General features: G+C 62.3%; 1 protein-coding gene and 1 long non-coding RNA gene across 2 annotated transcripts; both read left to right on the plus strand.

Annotated features, from left to right (window-relative positions):
- The first annotated feature begins 149 nt into the window (after positions 1-149).
- Positions 150-4,251, plus strand: LOC105705916 (uncharacterized). The gene is made up of 2 exons (XR_001104751.2): positions 150-3,188; positions 3,397-4,251. It is a non-coding gene; the product is annotated as an uncharacterized LOC105705916 (long non-coding RNA).
- Positions 4,252-10,123: 5,872 nt separating this feature from the next.
- KLF16 (KLF transcription factor 16) lies at positions 10,124-19,336 on the plus strand. The gene is given in 3 exon segments (XM_021676837.2): positions 10,124-10,580; positions 19,034-19,203; positions 19,205-19,336. Coding segments are annotated over 3 exon segments (759 nt in total).
- The last annotated feature ends 4,573 nt before the right edge of the window (positions 19,337-23,909 follow it).

Below are 23,909 nucleotides of genomic sequence, written 5' to 3' on the forward strand. Positions count from 1 at the left end.
TCCGGGACGCGTCCAGCTGGCCTTGCCCCTTTCCGGCTGCTCCCACGCCTTCCCTCTGCCTCGAGTCCCTCGTGGGCGCGTGAGGGCCGCCGCGGGGTCCGGGTCGCGAGGCAGCGCCCGCCGCTCCGTGGGAAGCGGTGCCACGGGACGTTCGGAAGGAGACCTCGCTAGAGCAGGAGACGCCCGAGCTCCTGGCTGACCACGGGGCCTTTGCACGGACTGGGCCTTGCGACCGCAGTGTCCTGCTTCTGTCCCCGGTCGTGCCCCATGCCTCCCAGCGCGGCTCACGTTTCGGAACGCGTCTGACTTTCTGCCTCGCGAAGATCCTCCCCGCATCCCGCGCCCCTGCTCGCTGCTGCCGCTGACCCCTGGGCGCTGCGCGGGTGCAGAGCGTCAGAACCTAAGCCCCTGCGAGCTGGGACTCCGCCGTGCCCTCACTGCCGCCAGTGCAAAGCACCTGCTTGCAATAGAACAAAAGCGTGTTCAGGTTCACAGAGTAGAAAATTCAAGGAGCCCGAAACGGGTATTTGGTGAAGACTTGATGTGTTTCTCCCTTTCCTAACCTCCAAGGCCCAGTTCTCCTCCCCCGGGGCCGAGAGAAACCTGTTTCTTATGGGTCAACAAAGAAAGTCAGTGCAGGAACATCTACTAGCGTTTCTGCAAAAGGTCAGTTCCTTTATTTGGGGCCCTTCGTAGCTTGGAGAGCACCCCATACATTCACATACAGGCAGGATTCATATGGAAACGGCGTTTTATAGCACCAGATTTTTTATTATTGCTATTTTTAAATTTTTATTTATTTATTTTTGTTCCCTGTGATCAGTTGACAAGCACCAGATTTTATCCCCTTTCCTGGTGGAAATTTAGGGTTTTTGCTGTCTTTTATAACGAACAGCGCTAGCTTGACTATTCCTTGCACAGGCCCTTTTTTGCCCAAGTAGGACTATTTCCGTAGGCTAAATTCCTTGGTGCGGAAGTGCTACGGCTTTATTTAGGTCCGAAAAGGGGTGTTACCCAATTCCCCTCCCCAACCAGCACAAGAGGGGGCCGGTGACACCCTTGCCCGAGCTGGGTTTTGCAGACCTGGTAGGCGTGAGGTAGTATTTCACTACAGGGGTAGTTGTATTTTCTGTGAGTATAATCAAACATCTTAATGTGATACTACTTGAAGCGGATCGTTGTTACCACTGCTAATCACCATTTTGAATATATTTATTATAAACGTTTGAATATTTAAAAGCTGTTTGTATTTTATCTTCTTGGCTCATTTTCCTGTTGGGTGAATAGTAGTATTTTCTAGGAGCACTTTTCACACGAAGGAAACTGGCTTTCTGTCGAGTAGAAGTGTTTCTTTTTTCTGTCGTTCGTCTTTGACTTCCTGTGTATTTTTTTCTTTAAGCCAGGCATCTAAAATTGTTATTCGTCATTAGTTTTTTCCCTTATGGCTCTTGCTTTTTTTGTGTGATCTCAGGAATATTTTCCCCACTGTAAGACTATGAAACATTTGAGATTTTCTTCTAGAAATGTAGTGTTTGTTTTTTTAAATATGTATTTAAATGTTGATATCTAATTTTAGAAAGTAGTCCTGGTGAGGCGTAAGGTAGGAAGCAAAACTTTTTTCTCCCAAATTGTCCCAACTTCATTTCCCAAAAAAACCATTCTTTCCCCCACTGAAGTGCTATCTTTATGGCAAGTGGATTTGGTCTGTCCCTGAGACTCCATGACTTCCTGTCCTGAGGCCCCATCTCCCTGCATTATTTCGCCCTTTTTTTTTTTTTTTTTTGGCGATGGAGTCTTTCCGTGTTGCCCAGGCTGGAGTGCAGTGGCACAATCTCGGCTTACTACAACCTCCGTTTCCCGGATTCAAGTGATTCCCCTGCCTTAGCCTCCTGAGTAGTTGAAATTACAAGCGTGTGCCACCACGCCCGCCTAATTTTTGTATTTTTGGTAGAGATGGGGTTTCATCATGGTGGTCGGGCTGGTCTTGAACTCTTGACCTCTGGTGATCCACCTGCGTCAGCCTCCCACAGTGCTGGGATTACAGGTGTGAGCCACCGCGCCGAGCCGCATGTTTAGTTTTTTCTCCGGAACAGCAGGCAAGTTTATCCGTCATCTTGTTTGAAAGAAATTGAGCTGGCTTAGATTCTTAGATTTATGGCTCAAACTGAGATAAGATTCTCATCTTAAATAGTTGACAGCTTAAACTGACTGATGTGATACTAGTTCCACAGGACCCTGTGATGAAGAGGATTTTGGAGACCTAAGTATTGGGGACGGTGCCCTCCCTCCCTCCCGTGGATATTCAGTGCGAGGTGCTGTCCTCCGTTTCAGGCAGCCGCTTTCTCAAGCTGCTGAGAACTCAGCCCCCATCCTTAGGTCTGGCTCCCAGACACCTGCAGCACACACCTCTGTGTTCCCTCAGCCTGCTCCTCTCACACAGGGGTAAACTGAGTCCAGGCCTTCAGGCTGCAGGCTCTCAGGCCAACTTCCACCCTGGGCCTCTCCTCACCATACCCTGCTCTTGGGACCCAGGACAACCCTGCAGGGGCAGTGACAGGGGCAGCCCGCGATCTGTTGCAGGACACATGCTCTCCCCACCTCCCCCTTGCTGTGGCCCAGGGCCAGACTGGGAGCAGGGCCAATTTCCGGTTCTCCATTTTGTGGATTTTCGAGGACACACTTGTTGAAGCCTGGCGGCAGCGTTCTCCTGAGTACAGCGCCTGGAGGCTGAGTCTCTTGTCCACCCTGTGTCATCTGCACCTGGTACGCCTTGATGCGGGGCCCTGGGTGCTGGGACAGACAACAGCCAGGTGACCCTGTGGCCTAGGCCTGCTCTGGTATCCAGAGCCCTGAGGGGCACACCCTGCCCTGGCCTGTGACTGCAGCATGGTTGCTGTGGGTGTGGCAGAGCCACTTGCTGCAGATGTGGGTTCGGCAGGGCCCAGTGGCCTGTCAGCTCCCAACTGGCATTCACGGGGTCCCAGCATGGGGCTGGGAGGCTGACCCAGGCTCTTCTGCCACCGCGGCTGGAGTTCATCTGTCGTCCCATTAATGCCAAGCTGGTGGTACCCACCTGGCTGGCTCCATCCTGCATGACCCGAGGGCCCCCGGGCTTCCAGAAGAGGATGGCGACCATCCCTGCTCTGCTAGGATTCTGTCCTCTCTGCCTTTGGTGGCCATGATCTGAGGTGGGTCCTCTGGGAGCAGGCACGGCCTCTTTCCTACCCCAGGGCAGGCACCACCTGCCTGTCCACGTCTGAGTCTGGGTGTCAGGATCGAGATGGGAGCACAGGACTGAAATGTTACCTGTGATTCCATCCAGCGGGTGCCCACCCAGTGTTGGAGTGGCCTGAGGGCCAGCACAAGCCACTGATCCCACTTCCTTCCTGGCTCCAGGCTCCTGCCAGGTGCCACATCGATCTTCACAACGACCCTGGGCTGCTGGGGTCACCGTCCCTGCTTCCCCACCAAGAGAAGTCACGGAGACCCCATCTCCTGCCAGACAGCGAGCTCACCCGCCAGACCAGAGCCTGCTCTCTCCCTAGCACCCGGCTGGACGTGGCGCCCGGGCCAGGCACCATGTGTGTCCGTGGAGGAGTGCTCGCCTCTGGGACAGCCTCATGGAGGGAAGGAGCCCGGGCGGGGTGCTCTCTGAACCCTGTGGCTGTTAGCAGAGCACCCTTAAACCCTCACCACCCGCCTGAGCCTGTTTGAGGAGAGCAAGATCTTAAGGATGCATTTCAGCTTCCTCAGGAGACCGGGGGAGACCAAGGAAGCGGGGGCCCTGGGTGCCCCTCCTGGCTCCCTGCAGATGAGATCCCCACCCTGGCCCTGCAGGCCTGCTGAGAAGGGGCTGGAGGTGTCGGTGGCAGGATTCGCACAGGAAAGGAAATGGCAACGGGATTCTGCCCCTGCTCCCCACCAGCGCAGGATGGAGGAGGCCTTGGTGTCCCTGCAACAGCTCTAGCACTCCAGGCAGGGGCTTCCTTGCAGCCGGCCAGCAGGTGACTTCGCTGTGTCCTCCGGTTGGAGGGTGGCAGCCGCTACTCCACCTTCCCACCTGCCTGGCTGAGCCTTGGCCTGTGTCCCCCCGGAGCTTTCAGCTGCCCCTTCCCTGCACACGATGGCCTGCCTGGACCGTGGTAAGTGATTTTAGTGCCTTAACAGAAACACCCAGCGGCTCTGGGGATGGGTTTTCTGGTCACATAATGCAACATGTGCATTAATGTAAATAAAGGCTTTATCACCAAACCGCCGTGTCCTGCAGGAACTGCAGCCCCTGAGGGGTGGGGACGTCAGTGTTTTGTTGGCAGTCAGGATCACTGGAGAGGTCAGGGTCGCATCCTCAGAAGCTCAGATGGGTGGCAGAGACGGCTGTGGGCTGCCGAGTGCATGCTCTGTGGGCCTCTCGGCCACCTCCCTGCCCGCCCCCCACTCCTGCAGTGGTCCCAGGTCCCTGCGGGCCTGCCCAGAGGTGGCTTCCACAGATTGGCAGAAGTCATCTGTGAATAAACAGCCTGTGGGTACAGGTGACAACACGGAGAGCTGAGGCCGTGGCTGGGGCACAGGCTTTCCTGTGAAGCTTTTCCCACCCTATCCGTGAGGCTCCCTGGCAGGACTGACAGTGCTGTCCGATTCTCCAGCAGCCGCGGGGTCTCTGTGACCCCACCGCTGACACGGGGTCCGTTCTCTCTTTTTTCTGTTACCAGCAGTACAAGGCATCTCTCCCTATGCACACTTCCTTAGGGATCTTTCTTTTTTTTCTTTTTTGTTTTTTTAAAACAGAGTCTCACTCTGTCGCCCAGGCTGGAGTGCGGTGGCACAGTCTCGGCTCACTGCTACCTCCACCGCCCCGGTCCAAGCAATTCTGCCTCAGCCTCCCGAGTAGCTGGGATTACAGGCACGCACCACCATGCCCGGCGAATTTTTGTGTTTTTAGTAGAGATGGGGTTTCGCCATGTTGGCCAGGCTGGTCTCCATCTCTTCCCATCCAAGTACTAACCAGGCCCGACCCCGCTTAGCTTCCGAGACCAGACGAGATCGGGCGCGTTCAGGGTGCTATGGCCGTAGACGGTCTCCATCTCTCGACCTGGTGATCCACCCGCCTCGGCCTCCCAAAGTGCTGGGGTTACAGGTGTGAGCCCCCGCGCCTGGCCGCGAATCTTTGTTTTTGATTTTCTTTTTTTTTCAGTTACGGTGTCACTGTGTCACCCAAAGGCAGGAAATGAACATGGGTGCAGGCCTGCCAGCGAAACCTCAGGCTCCCCGTTCCAGCTTCGTCAGTTTCCCCCAGAGTCCTTTTCTTTCCTGGCCAGGCCCCACCCGGGGTCCCGCGTGGCGTTTCGTCCTGTGTCTCTTTAGTTTCATAAAGGTCCGTCATGGTTAAAGACATGCTTTGCTTGTCTTTAACGACCTCGACAGCTTGAAGAGGCCTGCTCAGGCTTTCTGTGAAACACCCCCTAATATGGGTTTGCCCGTCTTCCCGAAGTCACGCTGAGGGGACAGTGTTTGGGGAAGGACGCTCCACTCGAGGCGCCTCTCTCCTCACCACCCGCAGGGGTCCCAGAGACCCCCACGACTTCCCTCTCGATGCTGACTGTGGCCGCCTGGGTCTCCCGGGGCCCACCGCCGCCGTCTCCTCTCCCGGTTCTGTGGCAGCCAGTCACTCAGTCCAGCCCACACTGGGCAGGGGGCGGGGGGAAGGTTTTATTTAGAAATGAATTCTCATGAAGAACAGCATAAAAATGAAAGGACAAATGGCCCATAATTGCATTGCTTAGATACCTGTTGACGTTTAGAGACATGTAGTAAATACACATGGTAAAAAAAACTCTTGAGTACTACAGAAAGCACTATTAAAACTATTACAAAGCAAAGGCCCGACTGTCTTAAGAAGATATGGCAGTTTCAGCGTGCGCGCGCACGCGCGCACACACACACACACACACACCTACACGTTACCCCCTCTCCCGCTGCACCTTTGTTATTTATTATTGTATTTATTTATATATATATATTTTTTTTTTGAGAGGGAGTGTCGCTCTCTTGCCAGGCTGGAGTGCAGTGGTTCGATCTCGGCTCACTGCAACCTCCGCCTCCTGGGTTCAAGCAATTCTGCCTCAGCCTCCCGAGTAGCTGGGACTACAGGCACCCACCACCACTCCTGGCTAATTTTTATACTGTTAGTAGGGATGGGGTTTCACCATGTTGACCAGGCTAGTCTCGAACTCCTGACCTCAGGTGATCCACCCGCCTTGGCCTCCTAAAGTACTGAGATTACAGGCGTGAGCCACTGCGCCCAGCCAATTCATCATTGCTTTCAGAGACAGGATCTCGCTCTGTTGCCCAGGCTGGGTCCTTGAACTCTGGGCCACAAGCAATCCTGCCCCAGCCTCCGGGGGAGCTGGGACCACAGGCGTGCACTGTTATGTCTGGGTAAGTTTTGAAATTTTTTTTTCTGCAGACAGGGTCTCACTATGTTGCTGGTCTTGAACTCTTGGGCTCAAGCAGTTCTCCCATTTTGGCCCCCAAAATGCTGGGCTTACAGGTGTAAGCCGCTGCTCCAGCCCTGCACCCTTGTTTTTGGCCCTCACCTACCTTGTGGTATCCGTGTTGTGGGTGCACCCCAGGTTACGTAATCTCTGCCCTCATCTGTGCCCTGGGAGAGGGTATTCTTCGCCCCCTCCCAAGTCAGGGCCCAAGTTCCTGGCTCAGTGTCCCCTCTGAGTCCCCTGTTGTGTTCTTCCTGTCCCACCATAGACCCAGCCCCAGCAACGTGGGTGCTGTCTGTCCCCTGCTGAGCTTTGCTCTGTAGCCCTCAGGCTTGGGAGTCCATCTGTGGGGCTGGGAGGAGCTGTCCTGAACCTCTTGGGTGCTGTCAGGGAAGGGTAGACCTGACCCCCCATTTACAGGTGAGGACCAGGTTTGAAGAGAAGGGGCTGAGGTATATGTGAGCCTGGATGCCCCAAACTGTGCTGCCTCTTAGCTGTGAGCGGGGGCCTCACCCTCTCCTAGGCTTGATTTTTGTCATCTGTAAAATGGGAATGACAACTCCCTTTTCTTTTTTTCCAAGACAGGGTCCTGCTCTGTCACCCAGGCTGGAGTGCAATCACAGCTGGGCCGCTGCAGCCAGCTCTTTTTTTTTTTTTTTTTTTTTGACACAGTGTTGCTCTTGTTGTCCAGGCTGGAGTGCAGTGGCGTGATCTTGGCTCACTGCAGCCTCCGCTTCCCGGGTTCAAGTGATTCTCCTTCCTCAGCTTCCTGAGTACGTGGGATTACAGGCATGTGCCACCACGCCCAGCTAATTTTTTTTTGTAGATTTAGTAGAGACGGAGTTTCTCCCAGTTTGTCAGGCTGGTCTCAAACTCCCGGCCACAGGTGATCCACCCACCCCGGCCTCCCAAAGTCCTGGGATTATAGGTTCACGTGAGCCACCATGCCCAGCCTCCAGCTAATTTTTTTTTTTTTTTTTTTGAGATGAAGTTTTGCTCTTGTCATTCATGCTGGAGTGTAGTGTTGGGGTCTTGACTGACTGCAACCTCTCCCTCCCAGGTTCAAGCGATTCTCCTGCTTCAGCCTCCTGAGTAGCTGGGACTACAGGTGCCCACCACCTCCCGGCTAATTGTTCTTTTTGTATTTTCAGTAGAGAATATGTGGAGAGTCGGGGTCTCACTCTGTTGCCCCGGCTGGTCTTGAACTGCTAGCTTCAAGTGATTCTCCTAAAAGTGCTAGCATTCCAGGCATGAGTCACTGCGCCCGGTGGAAACACAGGGTCATAGGAGAGTAAGGAAGAGAGGGCAGAGCGCAGTGCCCCTTGCTGCTGTCAGGCTGGAGGCAGGGGCTGTCCATGTTCATTGCAGGCTCTATGGGTTGCCCGAGTGTTCCTGGGGCTTAGGGGTGTGAACAGAAACCTCAGGGGTGGGGTGTGGGCTGTGTGCTCCCCACCTGGGGTCTCCTGCCTATGGAGTGGCTGGCATGACCTGCAGATGAGGCCACTCACTTGAAACCCTGATGATGGCTGGAGTGGGCAGACCACTGGGTCTCATAGAGAAGGTCCTGTCTGGGGCCACGTGGTCCACCCTGGGGGCGGCTCACCCCTGCCCACCCCATCATCAGCCTCCCAGTCGCAACTGTAAGTCCCTCGAGGGCAGGGCTGGTTGGTTCTGCTCTAAGCCAGGAAACATAAATGGAAGATTCGTGCTGGGGTGTGAGCCCTGAGGCCTCAACACACCTGTCCACAAGCCGACGCTGGGTCCCAGGCCCCTAGGGGCTGCTGAGATAGTGGGAGCCTGGGGGACCTGCCCAGGTGGCCCACCGTCCTAGAGGTTCAAAGACACCAGGGGTCCAGTAGGAGCAGGAACGCGGAACCCCAGCACCCACCGCGTGCCCACACATGGAAGGGGTGCAGAGAGGGCTCTGGGGCCCAGGCCTAGGAGAGGGCAAGTGTGCGTGCATACACCCTGTGCCTCCCTCACTGGCTGAGCTTCCTCTCTCGGCTCCGCTCTGTGCAGTCAGGTCCAGTGGGCTGATTGGGGCCGGGAGGGTTCAGCTGGCTTCACCAAGCGTGGTAGAGCCCAGGTGCGGTGCGGCCGATCCAGGGGACAGGGGTCAGCCTCAGGGCGTCAGCTGGGGTTGCACGTGGGGAGGATGGGCCCAGAGGAGCCCGGAATCGGGTTAGGGCCTCTCTGTCCATGCCCAGCTCAGAGGAGGAGGTCGCCGCAGGCCAAAGCAGCTCCGCCCCCTGGAGGCCGCTCCGGCCACTGCGCTGTCCCCGCCGCCCCGCCGGAGCTGGGAAGAGGCGGGAGCGCGGTCGCGACCCAGTGGAGCCGCCCAGCTTCTGCGCCCCCACCACCTTGGGCCTGCGAGCTGGGCCATCCGCGTCCCATGCGTCCAGGCCGATATTTAACTTGGCCCGGACGTCCTCGCGGCCGGGAGGTCTCAATACCTGGCCTCAGTTTTCCCGTTCGAGCCCTAAGGATAGATGTCTGGGACTGGAAAGTGGAGCGCCGGACCCGGTGTCCCAGCAGGGCGGGGAAGCTCTTTCCCGCTTGGGCGCCCCCAGCCCAGCCCTTCCTTTGCCTTCGGCCCCTCTTCCCGTCCCCGTACCCCGACCCCCTGGGACCCACCCGGCCCTCCCCACCCCCAGTGGGCTGCGCTCCAGTAGCTCCGGAACTGGGTGCAAAGAGGAACCAACGCAGGCGTGCCCCACCCTCGCGGGCCTGCCGCGGGATACCGGGTGCCTAAGCCGGTGGTCCCCAGGGGCTCCGTGAGCGGCGAGAAGGAACCCCAGAGAAGAGCTCCAGCAGCTGCCTTGGTGCGGGGTCAAAGCAGGCAGGCCGGGAGAAGGGGGGGAAGGGTCGCGCACGTGGCTTGGGGGCGGGACTGGCCGCTTCCGCACCCCCCCACCCCGGCCACGTGGGGCTCAGAGCCCTCCTCCATCGCGAACGGGGGCGCGCCCGGGGCCAGGGTGGAAGCATCCGGGGAGGGGGCGGGCTCCCGCCGGCCGCGCGCCCCGGCGTGGGGTGGGCGCGCCGGCGAGGAGGCGGGACGCGCTCTGGAGGGAGGGGCGTGCCGGGATGGGGCGGGGCGCGCTCTGGGAGGGAGGGGCGTGCCGGAGAGGGGGCGGGGTCCTTGACCTCCCGCCCCGGCTTGTGGGGGGTGTTGCCCCAGGGAAATATACGGGGGCGCGCCGGGAGGGGGCGGGGCTCCCGGCCTTGCACCCCTGCGCGAGGAGGACGCGCTCCCGGCCTAAGACGCTGGGCGCTCCCGGAGGCCGGAGTGGGCGCGCCGGGGGGCGGGTTCCTCCGGCCCGAGGCCCGCCCCCGGAGGCCGCGCGCGGCTCGCAGAGTGGTGGAGGGCCCGCCGGGCGGGGGGCGTGGCTGCGGCGCCCCGAGGGGGCGTCCTCCGGGCGGGGCGGGCTGTGGCCGCCCCCGCGGGCTCCGGTGCGTCAGGGCGCGTCAGGCGGGGCGGGGCAGGCCGAGCGCGGGCGGCGGCGGCGGCGCGCGCCGGGCCTCCTCCTCCTCCTCCGCCTCCGCCTCCCGCACTCGAGCAGCCGCCGCCGGCCGGACGGGCGCCGCTCCCGCCGCCTCCTCTCCGCCCGCCGCGCCGCGCGCCCTTGCCCGGCATGTCGGCGGCCGTGGCGTGCGTGGATTACTTCGCCGCCGACGTGCTCATGGCCATCTCCTCGGGCGCCGTGGTGCACCGCGGGCGGCCCGGCCCCGAGGGCGCGGGCCCCGCCGCCGGCCTGGATGTGCTCGCGGCGCGCCGCGAGGCCGCCTCGCCGGGGACCCCGGGGCTGCCCCCGCCGCCCCCCGCCGTCCCCGGCCCGGGCCCCGGCGCCGCCGCGGCGCCCCACCTGCTGGCCGCCAGCATCCTGGCAGACCTGCGCGGCGGGCCAGGAGCCGCCCCGGGGGGCGCCTCGCCCGCCTCCTCCTCCTCCGCCGCCTCGTCCCCGTCCTCGGGCCGCGCCCCCGGCGCCGCGCCCTCCGCCGCCGCCAAGAGCCACCGCTGTCCCTTCCCGGACTGCGCCAAAGCCTACTACAAGTCCTCGCACCTAAAGTCGCACCTGCGGACGCACACAGGTGAGCGCAGCCGCGATCTCGGCCCTGGCGGGGGCGGCCGTCCTACCCCCTCCCCCGCCGGGACCCCGAAACTGCGTGGCGCGTGGGGGGCGGGGAGGGGGGCGCGCCCGGGCCGCCGCCGCGCCGGCCGGCAGGGCGGGGCCTCGGTGGGTGGGGCGCGCGCGGGGGGCGTGGCGGCCACGCGGTCGGGCGGCGCGCGGATGGCCGACCCGGCGGCCGTGGCGGGGGCTCCGGGGGCCCAGCGGGGTCCGCGGGCGGGAGCGAGACTTCTATGCAGACCACCTCTCCCCCTCTCTGCGCCTTGTTCCGTTTGTTTTTTTTTTCCCCTTTTGCGTTCTGGTCTGGGCGGTGGGCACTGTGGTTGCAGCATCCGGCCCTGAGGTTCTGGGTCCTCCCCCTCCCCCAGCCTCAGTTTCCTTATCTGTGAAAATGGAGGAGAAACCGCGTCGCCGCCTCCGGGGTGGCCGCGCGGATTCTCCCCAGAGGTCGGCAGAGCCCCTGGCGCGGGGCCAGGGTGGGGGAGCCCGGCACGTTTTCTCTGCGTTCTCTGTATTTTAACGAGGGGGAGGCGCGGCTGGGAGTGTGGGCCTGAGTCCGGGGCGGGGAGACTTTACAGGACTCCTCGAAGGACTCGGGTCCACGCTGCGTGTATTTCCCCGGCGTATTTGTTCACCCCTATCTGGCAGGATGGTACGCAGGGTTGGAGCGGGGAGCGCTCCGGCTACACCAAGGCTCCTCCTAGCGCAGCCCCGGGGGCGGCCAGGGGAACTGGCAGCCGGGTGAGCCTGGCCGTATTTTTTCACTCTGTCCCCTCCTTGGGTTCCACCTTCTGGACTGGAAGTTTGGACTGGGTGACAGGGGATGGTCGGCCTTGATGGCCCTCCGGGTTTGGGCATTCGAGGTGCTTGTCCCTTCCGGGGAGGGTAGGGGACTGGGGGGAGGCTGTGGGGCTGCACCTGGGCTTGGCGTTCTGGCCTTGCCCCTAAACAGAGGACCTCTACCCGATCTGAGTCTCAGTTTTCTCATCTCGATCAAGAGTGCGATGCTGCCTGTATTTCATAGTCGTAGCGGGGGCCGCTTTGGGCGGCCGGACACTCCAGGGGGCTTGGTCGGTGGGCTCGCATTGTAGGGACGCGAGCAGCAGCCGCAGGGAGCGGGCTGTCCAGGTGGTGGGGCTTAGATGAACAGGGGCCTCGAATGCCTGGTGGAAGAACTGAAGGTCCATCCTTGGGGTGTGGGGAGCCGAGCTGGGACGCCTGAGGCTGGAGAGCAGGAGGGTGGGTGGGGGCGATGGTGTGTTCTCTCTTTACACCCCTGGCTCAGTTCCCGTCCTGGTGCCCGGGGCCTGGAGGCTCTGCCCACCTGGAGACAGACAGGAACTGAGGGCGTCAGGACGGGACTTGGGTGGGATCTGCGTTTTCTGCGAGGTGCCACCGTCCTCGGCGGAGGGGTCCGAGGGTATTACTTCTTTTGTCCGAGGGCAGTGTGGTCCGTGTATCTCCGAGGGGAGGGACGTTTTGGGGTCTGTGAGGATAGCGAGGCAGCGGTGGGCAGGGGTCCAGGAATGCCCTGGCTCGCTGGGGATGAGTTTGCCGATCTGAACAGAGGGGCTGAGGTGGGAGCCTGTTGACAAAGCGACCCCCACCTGTCTGCCCAGGTCATCCTTCCTATGCCAAATGGCGTGGCCTGAGAGCTCCATTTGGGTATTCTGAGATTCTGGGTTAAGTGGACGGGATGGCCACCTCGCACAGTAGCGAGGGGCGCTTCCTTAGGCTCCCCGGCAGCGGGGACAGTGGGGACAGTGGTCCCTAAGCCAGCAGCGAGGGTAGGGTGGGTTCAGGGTCCTGGGAAGGCAGTGTTGCTGTCCCGGGGTCACAGTGAGAAACAGTCCTGGGGGCAGAGGCTGGCGTCTCAGGTGGTGCAGATGTGCAGATGACGCACCACCGTCTACCCTGCGTGGTGGGGGAGGGCAGCGTGCATCTCCTGGCACCCTCCCCCACCCCTTGGGAGCCTGCCTGTGCCCGTCCCAAAGCCCCCTTTAGAATCCCAGTTCGGGTACTGGGAGGGCAGTCCCGGGCCCAGGCACCTTGGGGTCGCTATCCAAAGGGTTTGGGATACCTGGGGCTGTCCAGGCTCCGTCCAGACCCCCCCAGCCCCCAGGCCTGCCCAGGGGTCTGTGTAAACGGCCTCTCTTAGTGGGAGGCGCTTTGGTTTTTTTCAGCCCCCCTGGGGGAGAGGGGGGATGGCAGCTCTTAAGCTGGTTTTCGGGGACAGGAAGGCCATGTGTTTTTTTGGGAGGGAGCCCCAATTCAGGGCCGTCCCTGAGTGGAGGTCCAGAGAGATCAGCAGAGGAACCCCAGTCAGTGGCGGCGGCAGGGCTGCTCAGGGGGGCCATTGGGAAGGGGGTTCCACCCCCACCCACCCCTGCCTGGGGTGCTTCTCCTCTGTAAAGGGAACACATTTCTACAGATAAGCCAACTGAGGCACACAGGCGGAGCCCCGCCCGTGCAAAGCATGGTGCTGCCATCATCCCGGCCACGTTTGGCCCTGGGAGCCAGGCGGCCAGAGGAGCAGTGGGATTTTTTTTCATGGGGGCAGCAGGGGGCAGGACGGCTCCTCCCGTCCCCTGGGTCTGGCCCACAGCCCCTCTCCTAGCTCGGCGGCTCTCTCTCTCCCCTGCGTGGGGCGGGGAAGGACTTTGGAAGCTGTGGGAGATGTTGACGCCGTTGCTATGGTTACGGAGAGTGAGCGAGCCAGCGAGTTGGGGCGGGGGCGGGAGGAGAGGCTGGCTGTCTGCTCCCTGCTCTCCAAACCTCCTGCATCCCCAGAGGGGCCTCCCCACCCCCGGCGTCCCAGTGCCCAGCGCATTGTCAGCCTGTGCCCCGGAGGGTTTGCCGACGCCCTCCCCAGGAGAGGGGCTCAGACCTGCAAGGGGTCTTGTCATCTGGGGCTTCTCCCCCTCCGCACTTACTGAGACATTTGGGGCCTGATGGTTTTCTGGGGTGGGGCCGTCCTGGGCACTGCAGGGTGCTGAGCAGCGTCCCTGCCTCCACCCACTCCATGCCAGGAGCACCCCCAGTCGTGACAACTACAAGTGTCCTCAGGTGTCGCAGGGGGCTGCAGGGTCACCCCCGGTTGTACCCCGCTGGCTCTCTAAGTCCCGTTTATTTGCATCTGAGAGGGCTCTTGGTGTGCCCCGCCGCAGGCCAGCGCCAAGCATCCCAGTCCCTGCGCCCCAGGACTTAGGGAACTGTGTGTGTGGTTGGGGGTGGGGGGGCAACAGGGTTGCGCGTGATGACGGAAAGCGCTTCCTGGAGGAGGCAGCCTGAGGCCCACCGGGCTGGGTGGGGCAGGGAATGGAAGAGAGAGGGCGTGCTGGTTCTGGGGCAGGAATTGGAGGTCGGGACTGGAGCTGGGGAGGAGGGGGCACCTCGCCAAGGTGAAGGTCTGAATTTAATCCCCAGGGTGGGGACGCTGGGGGCGGCAGCGAGGCAGGCTGGGCTTTGCAGAGGAAAATCCGTTTATGGAGAACGGATTAGGATCAGAGAGGGGTGAGGAGGGCAGGATGAGACGCGGGAGGGGCGAGGTGTGCCGTCTACAGGTTGGGGTGGGGGGACACCCTTGGGACGAGGTGTACAGCGCAGTGCTTGGGTGCCTCCTAGGTTTCTGAGCTTTTGCTGAAGAGGGCCCCAGGAGGACAGGTGGGTGGGGAAACTGAGGCTCGAGGGAAGCAGCGATGCCTCACCCTGTATTCTTCCCTCCACCCCCAGGCAGAACTATGAGCTCCTGTAGGGTCGGGATGGCAGTACTGGTGGGCAGAGCTTGGGAGAACTGGCAGCTTATCTGTGGAGGGCCAGGGAGGGGCAGTGCCAGGCCACAGGGGGTGGAGGGCAGGGGGCCAGGGACTGCCCTCCCACACCCACCCTCTCTCCAGCCGGCAGAGTGCCGAGAGCAGCTGGAACTGCCTGCAGGTGCCCCAGCTGGCGGCTTGGGGCAGGGCTCCTCCAAGGTTGTGGGGGGCGATAACCACCCCCCACCCAGGCTCTCTGATAAAAGCAGCCCAGACTGGCGGGGAGGGTGCAGATGATACCACCCGGATGGGCTGGGGGGGGCCGCCCTGGCTCAGGCCATTTCTGGAACAGAGGTTCCGAGGGCACCAGGGCCCTTGAGGGAGTTGTCCCCGCCCTCGCCCCGGCCTCCAGGTACGCAGAGTCTGGTGCAGGTCAGGAGGTCCCGGCCTGGGTTGGGCCTTCTTATATGCAGAAGGGGATAGTGACAGTTCGGTGGGGGCGGGGAGGACAGGGCATTGGAGATGCTGAGCAAACATTGTCTGCATCCTCGAGGCCTGCATACTCCCTTTCCACAGATATGCATTAAGCGCCTGCTGTATGCCAGGTCTGTGCTGGGCATGGCTGGGGACCCGGCTGTGAACAAGTGCCTGCCTCCAGCTCCCACTGGAGTTCGGGGCACAGATATCACACCCACAAAACGCAAGCGTTTTTAGACACCTGACACAAGGACAGAGAAGCTGACCAAGGACACTTGGGGGACGCCAGGCCACCGTGAGGAGCAGTACTGCTCAGAGGAGCTCCGGGCAGGATGGGGTTTGACCCTGGGCCAGGGCGGAGCTCTGGAGAGCCAAGCAGTCTGGGTGGCCCAGGCGGGAGCTGCCGGACTACTGCTAGTCCGGGCGTGAGCTGGGAGGGGCAGGGTGGGGTCTGGATGATCCCGAAGGCGATGGGATTTGGGTGGCGGGTGGCACGTGGAGGGGGGAGGGATTGACATGGGGGGGTATGGCTGCCTGAGTATTTGGCGGGAACAGCAGAGGGCTTGGAAAGGGGAAGTCTGCTGGAGGAGTGGGGATGGGGGAGGCGGGAAGCTTTGGCTTTGGGAAGTCAGGGGGAGCTGGCGGTGGAGTGGGTGTGGGGGTTGCCATGGCCCAGATAGTATTCAAGACCCCACTCCCCAGGCTGGTGGGGCCTCGCCACCCATGTTCCCCCCGCTTCTGCAGCGTATCCCAGAAGCAGCTCCCTCTAGGTTCTGTGGAACCAGCTCAGGGGTCACCTTCAGGAGCCCTCGCCCCTCCCTGGCCTCCGCTACCCCAGCCCCCGGCTTTCCTGGCTCTCCTCGGATGCTTGCTTTGCAGCTGGGGCTGGGCGCACCTGTGCCCTCCCCTGCAGAGCCGACCCCACCTGTTAGGTGGACCTCAGGACCCTGGCAGGCTGCCGGTCGCAGCTCCCCTCCCCACGTCACGCCCCGAGACAAGCTCAGGAGGTGAGGGTTCCCAGTGGGAACCTGGGCCCAGGGAGCAGTCCCGTCTCCAGGCCCCTCCTCTGCCGGCTCAGGGGGGCCGGGCCAGGTTTCCAGGACTTCCTGGCCTCCATTTTTCTGAGCCTGCCTGTTTCTGAGGCTGTCCCGAGTTCACCCGGGCCCAGCCTGAGTCAGAGGGTCAAGTCCACCGTGGCCCCGCCCACACTGCCCTCCCGCGTTGTCCCCACCCACCGCCTCCACCGGCGCCACTTCCCAGACAGGTAGCAGGTAGCGCGGAGCAGCCCGCTGGCTGTGCAGCTGGGGGGCCGGCCGGCTGGGAGCCAGCTCACGCTGGGCCCCCAAAGGTTCACCCCACCCTCCTCCCTGCCAGCGGATTGTGTGAGAGGGTAGCAGGGCCTGGCATTTCGCAGATGCTCTTCGCCCAGCGCGGCGGGGGCGGGTAGCCCGCGCACCCCCTACCCCGCCACCCACGTGCGCACGTGCGCGCCCCAGCCTCCGAGCACGCGGGGCTGACAGGAGCTCAGGCCGGCTAGGCGACCCTGGCCCGGCCCCCTGGCCCCGGCGGGAGCGGGACCACGTGAGTGGGGCCGGCTGGGGCTGCGGATGTCCCCGCCGCCGCCGAGCTACGTGCGGCAGCTGTGTTCCCAGCGGCTGCGCGCGCCCTGCCCCGCTCGCCCCCCTGGCAACCTGCTTCTCGCAAAGTGGAACTGGGGGAGAGGGGGCGGGGACCAGCCCCGCCGCCCTGAAAGGGGAAGTGAACTAACTGACTGCGGGGCACCCAGCTGTGGGATGTGCCGCCTTCCCCCCTGTCGCTTCCCCGCTTGTGCCTTGCAAGATGGCGACACGGCGGTGTGGCCCCTGGAGGGGCGCGCGCCCCCATCCCGTGGTCTGCCTTAGCCGCGCTCACCCAGACTGAGTCTTGGGAGCTGGCAGGGCCCAGTGGGGTTGAGACGGGAGTGGGGTCCTTTCCAGGACTGCTCGGCGCCGCCTCTTTGGTTTACACGGCCCCCAGTCGTGGGACCCCCGACCCTAGCTGCTGCTGTCTGTATCCCGGGTTGCTTGGGGGAGGCTTGGGGTGTGGAGCGGGCAGCCACAGGGATTTGGGGCCACTCTGGTCTCGGGGACAGTTGCTCTCTTCTCCAGCTTCCTGGATTCACCACCTCTCGGGGGTGGGGGCTGCTGGTCTCTGATTGCCGTCTTTTGTTTTCCTGAGGGTGTCGGGGTGTGGCAGGAAGGAGGGATGGGATCGGGAGAAAGGAAGTTTTTTCTTCCAGCCCTTCCTGGGTCACGGGTGATTGCTGGTGCCCCTGTGAGCGGACCCCTCACCCTCCTGTCCCCCTCCTCAGCCGGGCTCCCCAGGGCAGCCCCTGATCTTCTTAGAGCAGAGATGTCACCGCGTCACCCTGACCGTGGCCATGTCCCTCTCACTGGTGCTGGTCACCTTGGGACCCCCTCACCATGGTCCCTGCTTTGGTTTTTTCTAGGGGCCTGGGCGGCTACAGGCTTCTTTTTTTTTTTTTTTTTTTTTTTTTTTTTGAGAAGGAGTTTTGCTCTTGTGGCTGGAGTGTGGTGGTGCAATCTTGGCTCACTGCAACGGGCACCTCCCGGGTTCAAGCGATTCTCTTGCCTCAGCCTCCTGAATATCTGTGATTAGAGGCATGCGCCACCACGCTCGGTTAATTTTGTATTTTTAGTAGAGACGGGGTTTCTTCATGTTGGTCAGGCTGGTCTCGAACCCCTGACCTCAGCTGATCCACCCACCTCGGCCTCCCAAAGTGCTGGGATGACAGGCGTGAGCTGCCAAGTCTGGCCTGGCTGCAGTTCCCCACTGACAGTGCTCCCAGGGCCAGAGCAGTGACCAGTGCTCGGTGTGGACTGCCCAGTGTGTGACCCAGCGGTGACCACCCTCCTGGCTGCCCTGGTCCTGCTGTGGCTCCCCTGAGCGGAGGCCTTGGGGCTACCCAGGGGAGTTGGTTCTGACGTCTCCCTTGCTACTCAGGGCTCGAGCAGTCTCCATCCACACAAACCACCCTGCAAAACCCTGGAATGTTGGGGCATCAACCTCCAGGGATGCCAGGGTCCTGGGGACCTGGTGCAAGACTCAAAACGGTGCGGGCTTGAGGGGTGCGGGGCCCTTTCTCCTGCTCCGGGGCCTGGGTGGACTGACCTGCCCTTCCCAGTCATCGGAGACCCCTGTCTGCTGGGGAGACGCTGATATCGTGGATGTCACATGCTGTGGGCGTGAGGCTCGGCTAAAAGGGGTTGGGGTGGCACAGTTCTGGAGCAGAGACCCACACGGGGTGGAGGCACACGGGCAGGCCGGGATGGCGACGGCAGGTTGGGGGCAGGATGGGTGAGGCCTGGCCTTGGCGGTGGGAGGGGACTGTGGAGGAAGTGGCCGGGTGGCAGCCCGCCCCTGCCCAGCGCCATCTGTCCCGTGGGGGCGGGCGAGTCCAGCCCGCAGGGCCCCGCCCCTTCCCGGGAGGCCCTGCCCGTTCCCCCTCCCCTCCCTGTGAGCTACCCTGCCTGCCTTGGCCTTCCCTGTAACCCCACCCGGAGAGCCGGGGCCAAGACCGGCCGTGCGTGCGGGTTTCTCCCACGTACCCCTGCTCGCGGAGGGGCCAGGAGAGTCAGGCAAGCTGCGTGGTGGTGCCCCCCTTAACCCAGTCTTTGCACCCCAGGTGGTCATTTGGAAAATGGGGTAGTGGTTGGGGCCATGCACACACAGAGGCCCCTGAGTGTCCCTCAGGAAGGGGAGGGACAGCCTGACCCCTGTGCAGCAAAAACTCAGCCTGCGCTCTGAGCCTGTCTGTGCCTAGGACAGACGCTAGGAGGTCCTTGCTCATCCCTGCCCGGGTCCTGCCTGGGGCCAGAGGCTGGCGGGCCTGGGGAGCTTCAGCCTTGGGGGTCGGTAGGTTTTCCTTACGGCTAGCAGATTCTGGGCTCGCCGGAGAGTCCTTTCTAAGAGCTGGTAGGAAATGAGAGGGTGGGTCATCAGGGTCTCGTGTGGGGCCGCCGGAGGGGGCAGGCGCTGTGCTCTTCGCACTTTTCTGTGTTTTAAGGTGACACTCAGCACCCGGCCTCTAGAGACAAATGCCCACCACCCTTTGGGATCTGCTGGAACGTGTCCGTCTCCCCGCCCCCTACGCTGACCCGCTGTCTGTCTCTGCCTCTCTGTCCAGGGGAACGCCCTTTTGCTTGCGACTGGCAGGGCTGCGACAAGAAGTTTGCCCGCTCCGACGAGCTGGCCCGTCACCACCGGACGCACACCGGCGAGAAGCGCTTCTCCTGCCCCCTGTGTTCCAAGCGCTTCACCCGCAGCGACCACCTGGCCAAGCACGCCCGCCGCCACCCCCGGCTTCCACCCGGACCTGCTCCGGCGCCCGGGTGCCCGCAGCACCTCGCCCAGCGACTCGCTGCCCTGCAGCCTGGCCGGGAGCCCCGCGCCCAGCCCCGCGCCCAGCCCTGCCCCCGCCGGCCAGTAGGGCCCTCAGCCAGCCCACCCTGACCGCCAGGATGCTTCTGCCGTCCAGGGGTATGGTGAGGACCCACGGGGAGCCCTGGTCCCTTCCAGCCGGGGTCAAACCCTGAAGATGCCCCTGCCCCCTCCAGAGAGCGAGGAGGGGCCTGAGACTGGACCTGGGGCTGCCTGACTTCAGAGGTGGTCCTCAGGATGGGTGACCGGGGCTTGTGTCTGTAAATAGCCATGATACTAACTTTCTTCCCATCTGTGCAGCGGGTCCCCGGGGGCAGCTAGGAGGTCCTCCCCTCTCCTCTCCACCACCCCTTGCTGCCCCCCTCCTGGGGTGGGGTTTGGGGGTGGAGTGGGCTTCTGGGAGCTGGCCCAGGGAAGGCACCCCCTGCCCTGTCCCTGCAGGTTGGGATGAAGTGTGCAGACAGCCATACGGGAGCCGGGGATTGACACAGCCCCTGCTTCTCCCCACCCCACCCCACCCTACCGAAAGCCATGGGAGTAGTTCAGGGAAACAGGGGTGCTGCCCGGCCGCCCCCAACTCGGGTACTCTATCTCAGGTGTCCACAGGTTCTGCCCACGGTAGGGGCTGCCCGGCTCCCCAGACCTCGGGGGTATAGCTGGGATCGGGAGGCGTTAGGATGCCCAGAGGGGCTCCAGGTCTTGCTTCTGAGATCTGGGATGCGGGGGGCGGGGGGGACTCTGGGTTCTTCCAAAGAACATTTGATTCACTCGGGTAGGGAGCGGACATCGGGGTCCGGAGGGAATGCCAGCTTATTTATTTCCCTCTCTCCTCGGGGGTGGGGCCCCGGCTCCCCTGTCTGGGTGGGTGGGTGGGTGTTAGGCTGCAGGGGAGGCTGGCACGGGGCCTGGCCCTCCTGTCCCTGCCGCCAGCCTTGTGCTTTGCGGCATCATGTGACAATCAACTGTCCTTTTCCGAGGCCTGCGGCGTTGGGTCGCACTGCCCTGCCTGGCCTGCAGGTGGGGCTGTAGGGCCCATGCCCGCCGGGGTTGCCGGCTCTCCCGGGCTTGGCCCCGCTCCCCCGACGTCCCCTCCTTCTCCTGGGTGCCTGGAAGAGGTGGGCCCTGGCCCGCGGTCGAGGTCTTCCTCGTGGACTGGAAGCAGAGGGCTGGCTGTGCAGCCCCCTGGGGTAGCTCGTTTTTTTTTGCACCGGGTAGAATATTTTTTCAGGCACGGATTTCTTTCTTCTGGGCCCCTGTGGGTGGTCCGGCATCCTCAGGGGGTGTGAGTGGGGGGGGGGGTCTCTGAGCTGAACTTGGGTTGGGTGGGGACTTGTCCCTCGCCCCCTTCATGTCCTTGCCAGGGGTCGTCCTGCTGTGACCTGGGTTGCATTTCCTCTTGGGGGATATTGAGGACTCCAGCCTGGAATGAGAAGGGTCCCAGGTTTCATGCCCGAGACCCAGAAAGACGGAATCCCCCAAATCGGCTGCGGGAGGTTTTTGGTTCCTCCTTTTGTTCCAGAACCTTCCTGCCTCTCGCTTGGGGCAGGGGGCCCTTGGGTGGCACTGGTGTGCACCGGGACCCAGCCCCAGCCCCAGCCTGGCAGGATCCAGGGATGGGGGCCTGGGGACCTGGGGGGAGGAGGCGGGGCCGCTCTTCTGGAGCTCCCCACGGCGTCCATCCCTGGCCTCAAACCCTCCTCCCGCAGCGTTAGTGAGATGCCTTAGTCTGTGGGGGCGGGTGGGGAACTGGGGCCCCATTTCCCTTTGTGTGTCTTGGTGGGCCCCATTTCCCTTTGTGTGTCTTGGTGGGCCCCGCCCTGGCAGGGGCCTGTCTGCAGCAGGGGCGGGCAGGGCTGTGGGTTCCAGAACTCTGTTTCCGGGGCCCTTTCCAGTGTCCAGGGGCCTAGAGAGACCAGCGTCCACTCCTCCACTCCCCCAGGAGCCGCTGGTTACTGGGACCTGGTTCCTGCGTTTGCGGGGGAGGTGGCTCCAAGGGACGTGTGCTTTCTGTGGGTGGCGCCCCTCCTCCGCCCTGCCTGGGCTCATCCTTGTATTTAATTAATTAAACAAGCCCTTTTTTAAACCTTACTCCACTGTGTGTGTGTGTGGTCGTGGTCTCTCCCGGGCAGCCCCCAGCGTGTGGGTATGCTCTGAACCCCTCTGTCTCACCCACCAGTGTGGCCCCAAGTTCGTCCACCTCGTGGGGAAACTGAGGCAGCAGACTAGTGAAGGAGGTCTTGGCCAGACCCCTCTGGCCGAGACACAAAATACCCCGCCCCTAGCCCTAAGCCCCGGGGAGGGGGCTGCCTGCAGCTGAGCGCGCTGAGCCCGCCCGGTGTCACCCACGCCTGGCTCAGCTGCGCCCCCTGCCCGGCTTCCCGCCCGCCCCGTTGCCTGGCAACCGAGACACGGTGACACGGCGCCCGGGGGCGTCAGCCGCCCGCCCCTTCCGGCGCCGCAGTGGATGGGGGAGCCCGCGCCCCCCGGGGCTGCTCGCTGGCACGGGACAGGCTCCCCCACGGAGGGTCCTCCGGCTGCCCTCCAGGCTCTCGTGCTCCGAATTGAGCGTCTACTGTGTACCAGCTCCCCCAGTGGGAATTGGGAAGAGGGGGCGGTGCTGGGGGAGCATAGAGAAGCCGGTGACAGCTGGGAAGCCCTCCCCATGAAGACCCGCTGTTCACTCCAGCGCTCCCCAGAGCCTGGAGGCCGGTGGGGCTGGGGTGGGGCAGGGCCGGCCCCTCCCGCACACCTGCGCAGCTCTGGGCTACGCCTGCTGCCCGCCCCTGGGACGCCCGACCCCTCCCCAACCTGGGTGCCAGGTTCCCGCCTTTACTCGAGGGCAGCCTCCCTCGGGCACCCCTGATGCTGCCCCACCCACCCTCCCATTCCACCAGACGCCCCACAAACATCACCCCGTGGACTCTCAGGTCCCTCCTGCTCTTGCCTGCTTCTCTGCCCCTCTGGAGCAAAATGTCCAGAATGTGGGGTCTACACTTGCCTCGCCCCTCAGTCTCTGACGGACGTACTCGCGTTGGGCTTTTATTTTTGTATTTATTTTTTGAGACGGAGTTTCACGCTTGTTGCCCGGGCTGGAGTGCAGTGGCGCGATCTCGGCTCACCTCAACCTCCGCCTCCCAGGTTCAAGCGATTCTCCTGCCTCAGCCTCACGAATAGCTGGGATTACAGGCTCCTGCCGCCAGGCCAGGCTCATTTTGTATTTTTAGTAGAGACGGGGTTTTTCCGTGTTGGTCAGGCTGGTCTCGAACTCCCAACCTCAGGTGATGCGCCTGCCTTGGCCTCCCAAAGTGCTGGGATTACAGGCGTGAGCCACCTCATCTGGCCGCATTGGGCTTTTAAATAACACCCTGCCACCCACCCCCAACACACACGTGCCCGGAAACGGCACCATCCTCTCGGTGCCTTTGGGACCCTGACCCTCCTGGGTGTCGCTCCCACCCCCAGGTTGCCCTTGCACCCCCTCCTCCGTCAGGACAGCCCCATCCTCACAGGTGCACAGGCGAAGATCCTTGGGCGTCTCACCACCCACATCTGGTCCATCTGAAACCTCCCTGGGGTCTACCTTCAAAATACATCCAGAATCCGGCCGCCTTTCCGAGCTTTAAAAGCCTTCACCTGGTCTACCCTCATCGAGACCCCCCTGAATCAGTGCAGTCACCCTCCCGCCCTGGCGCCCTGGTGCCCTCACTGTCTGTCCTCCCCACGGCCACCAGAGGGCATCGGTGAGCACCTGGGGCAAGTCTGGCTCCTCTCCCAGCAACCGTCCATGGCTCCCACCGCCCTCGAGGGCAAAGCCCTTGTCCTCCCTGAGGCCCACAGGGCTCTGCACGACCTGCCTCGTCCTCTCCCTGCCCTTCCCTCCTCCCTCTGCTCCTCCCCACTCTGCTCCAGCCACACCAGCCTCCTTGCTGTTTATCCAGCACACCAGGCGCAGTCCTGCCCCAGGGCCTTTGTGGGGGCTGTGCCCTCTGCCTGGAGACCTGCTTGGCTCCCTCAAAAAAATCATCTTTCTTTTTTTTTGGAGACAGTCTCACTCTGTCATCTAGGCTAGAGTGCAGTGGCGCAATCTCTGCTCACTGCAACGTCTGCCTCCCAGGTTCAAAGGATTCTCCTGCCTCAGCCTTCCCAGTAGCTGGGATTACAGGCACGCGCCACCACGCCTAATTTTTGTATTTTTAGTAGAGGCAGGGGCTTCACCGTGTTGGCCAGCCTGGTCTCGAACTTCTGAACTCAAATGATCTGCCTGCCTCAGCCTCCCAAAGTGCTGGGATTCCAGACGTGAGCCACCGTGCCCGGCCCCTAATTTTCTTTAAAACTGTACAAATCCCTCCTTCCCCATAGAAGCACCCAGACCAGCCCTTTCAGCCCAGGGTCTTCTGTTTCTGTTCATAAAGCACTTTCCACCTCGCTTCAGGCTGTCTCATTTATTCTTGGGTTCACTGTCTGCCTCCCTGTCGACACCACCACATCTTGGCTCCCTTAGAATATTTCTAGCGTTGCGTGGCACACAGTAGGTGCTCAGTTAGTATTTGCTGAATGAATGACCAAGACCAGCTGGCATGGATGGAGCAGTCACATAAATGAGACTTCATTTCCCATGCATG

This window comes from Aotus nancymaae, unplaced genomic scaffold, assembly GCF_030222135.1.
Source record: "Aotus nancymaae isolate 86718 unplaced genomic scaffold, 86718_ANA_hifiasm-v0.15.2.pri h1tg000124l, whole genome shotgun sequence".
Lineage (NCBI taxonomy): Eukaryota > Metazoa > Chordata > Mammalia > Primates > Aotidae > Aotus > Aotus nancymaae.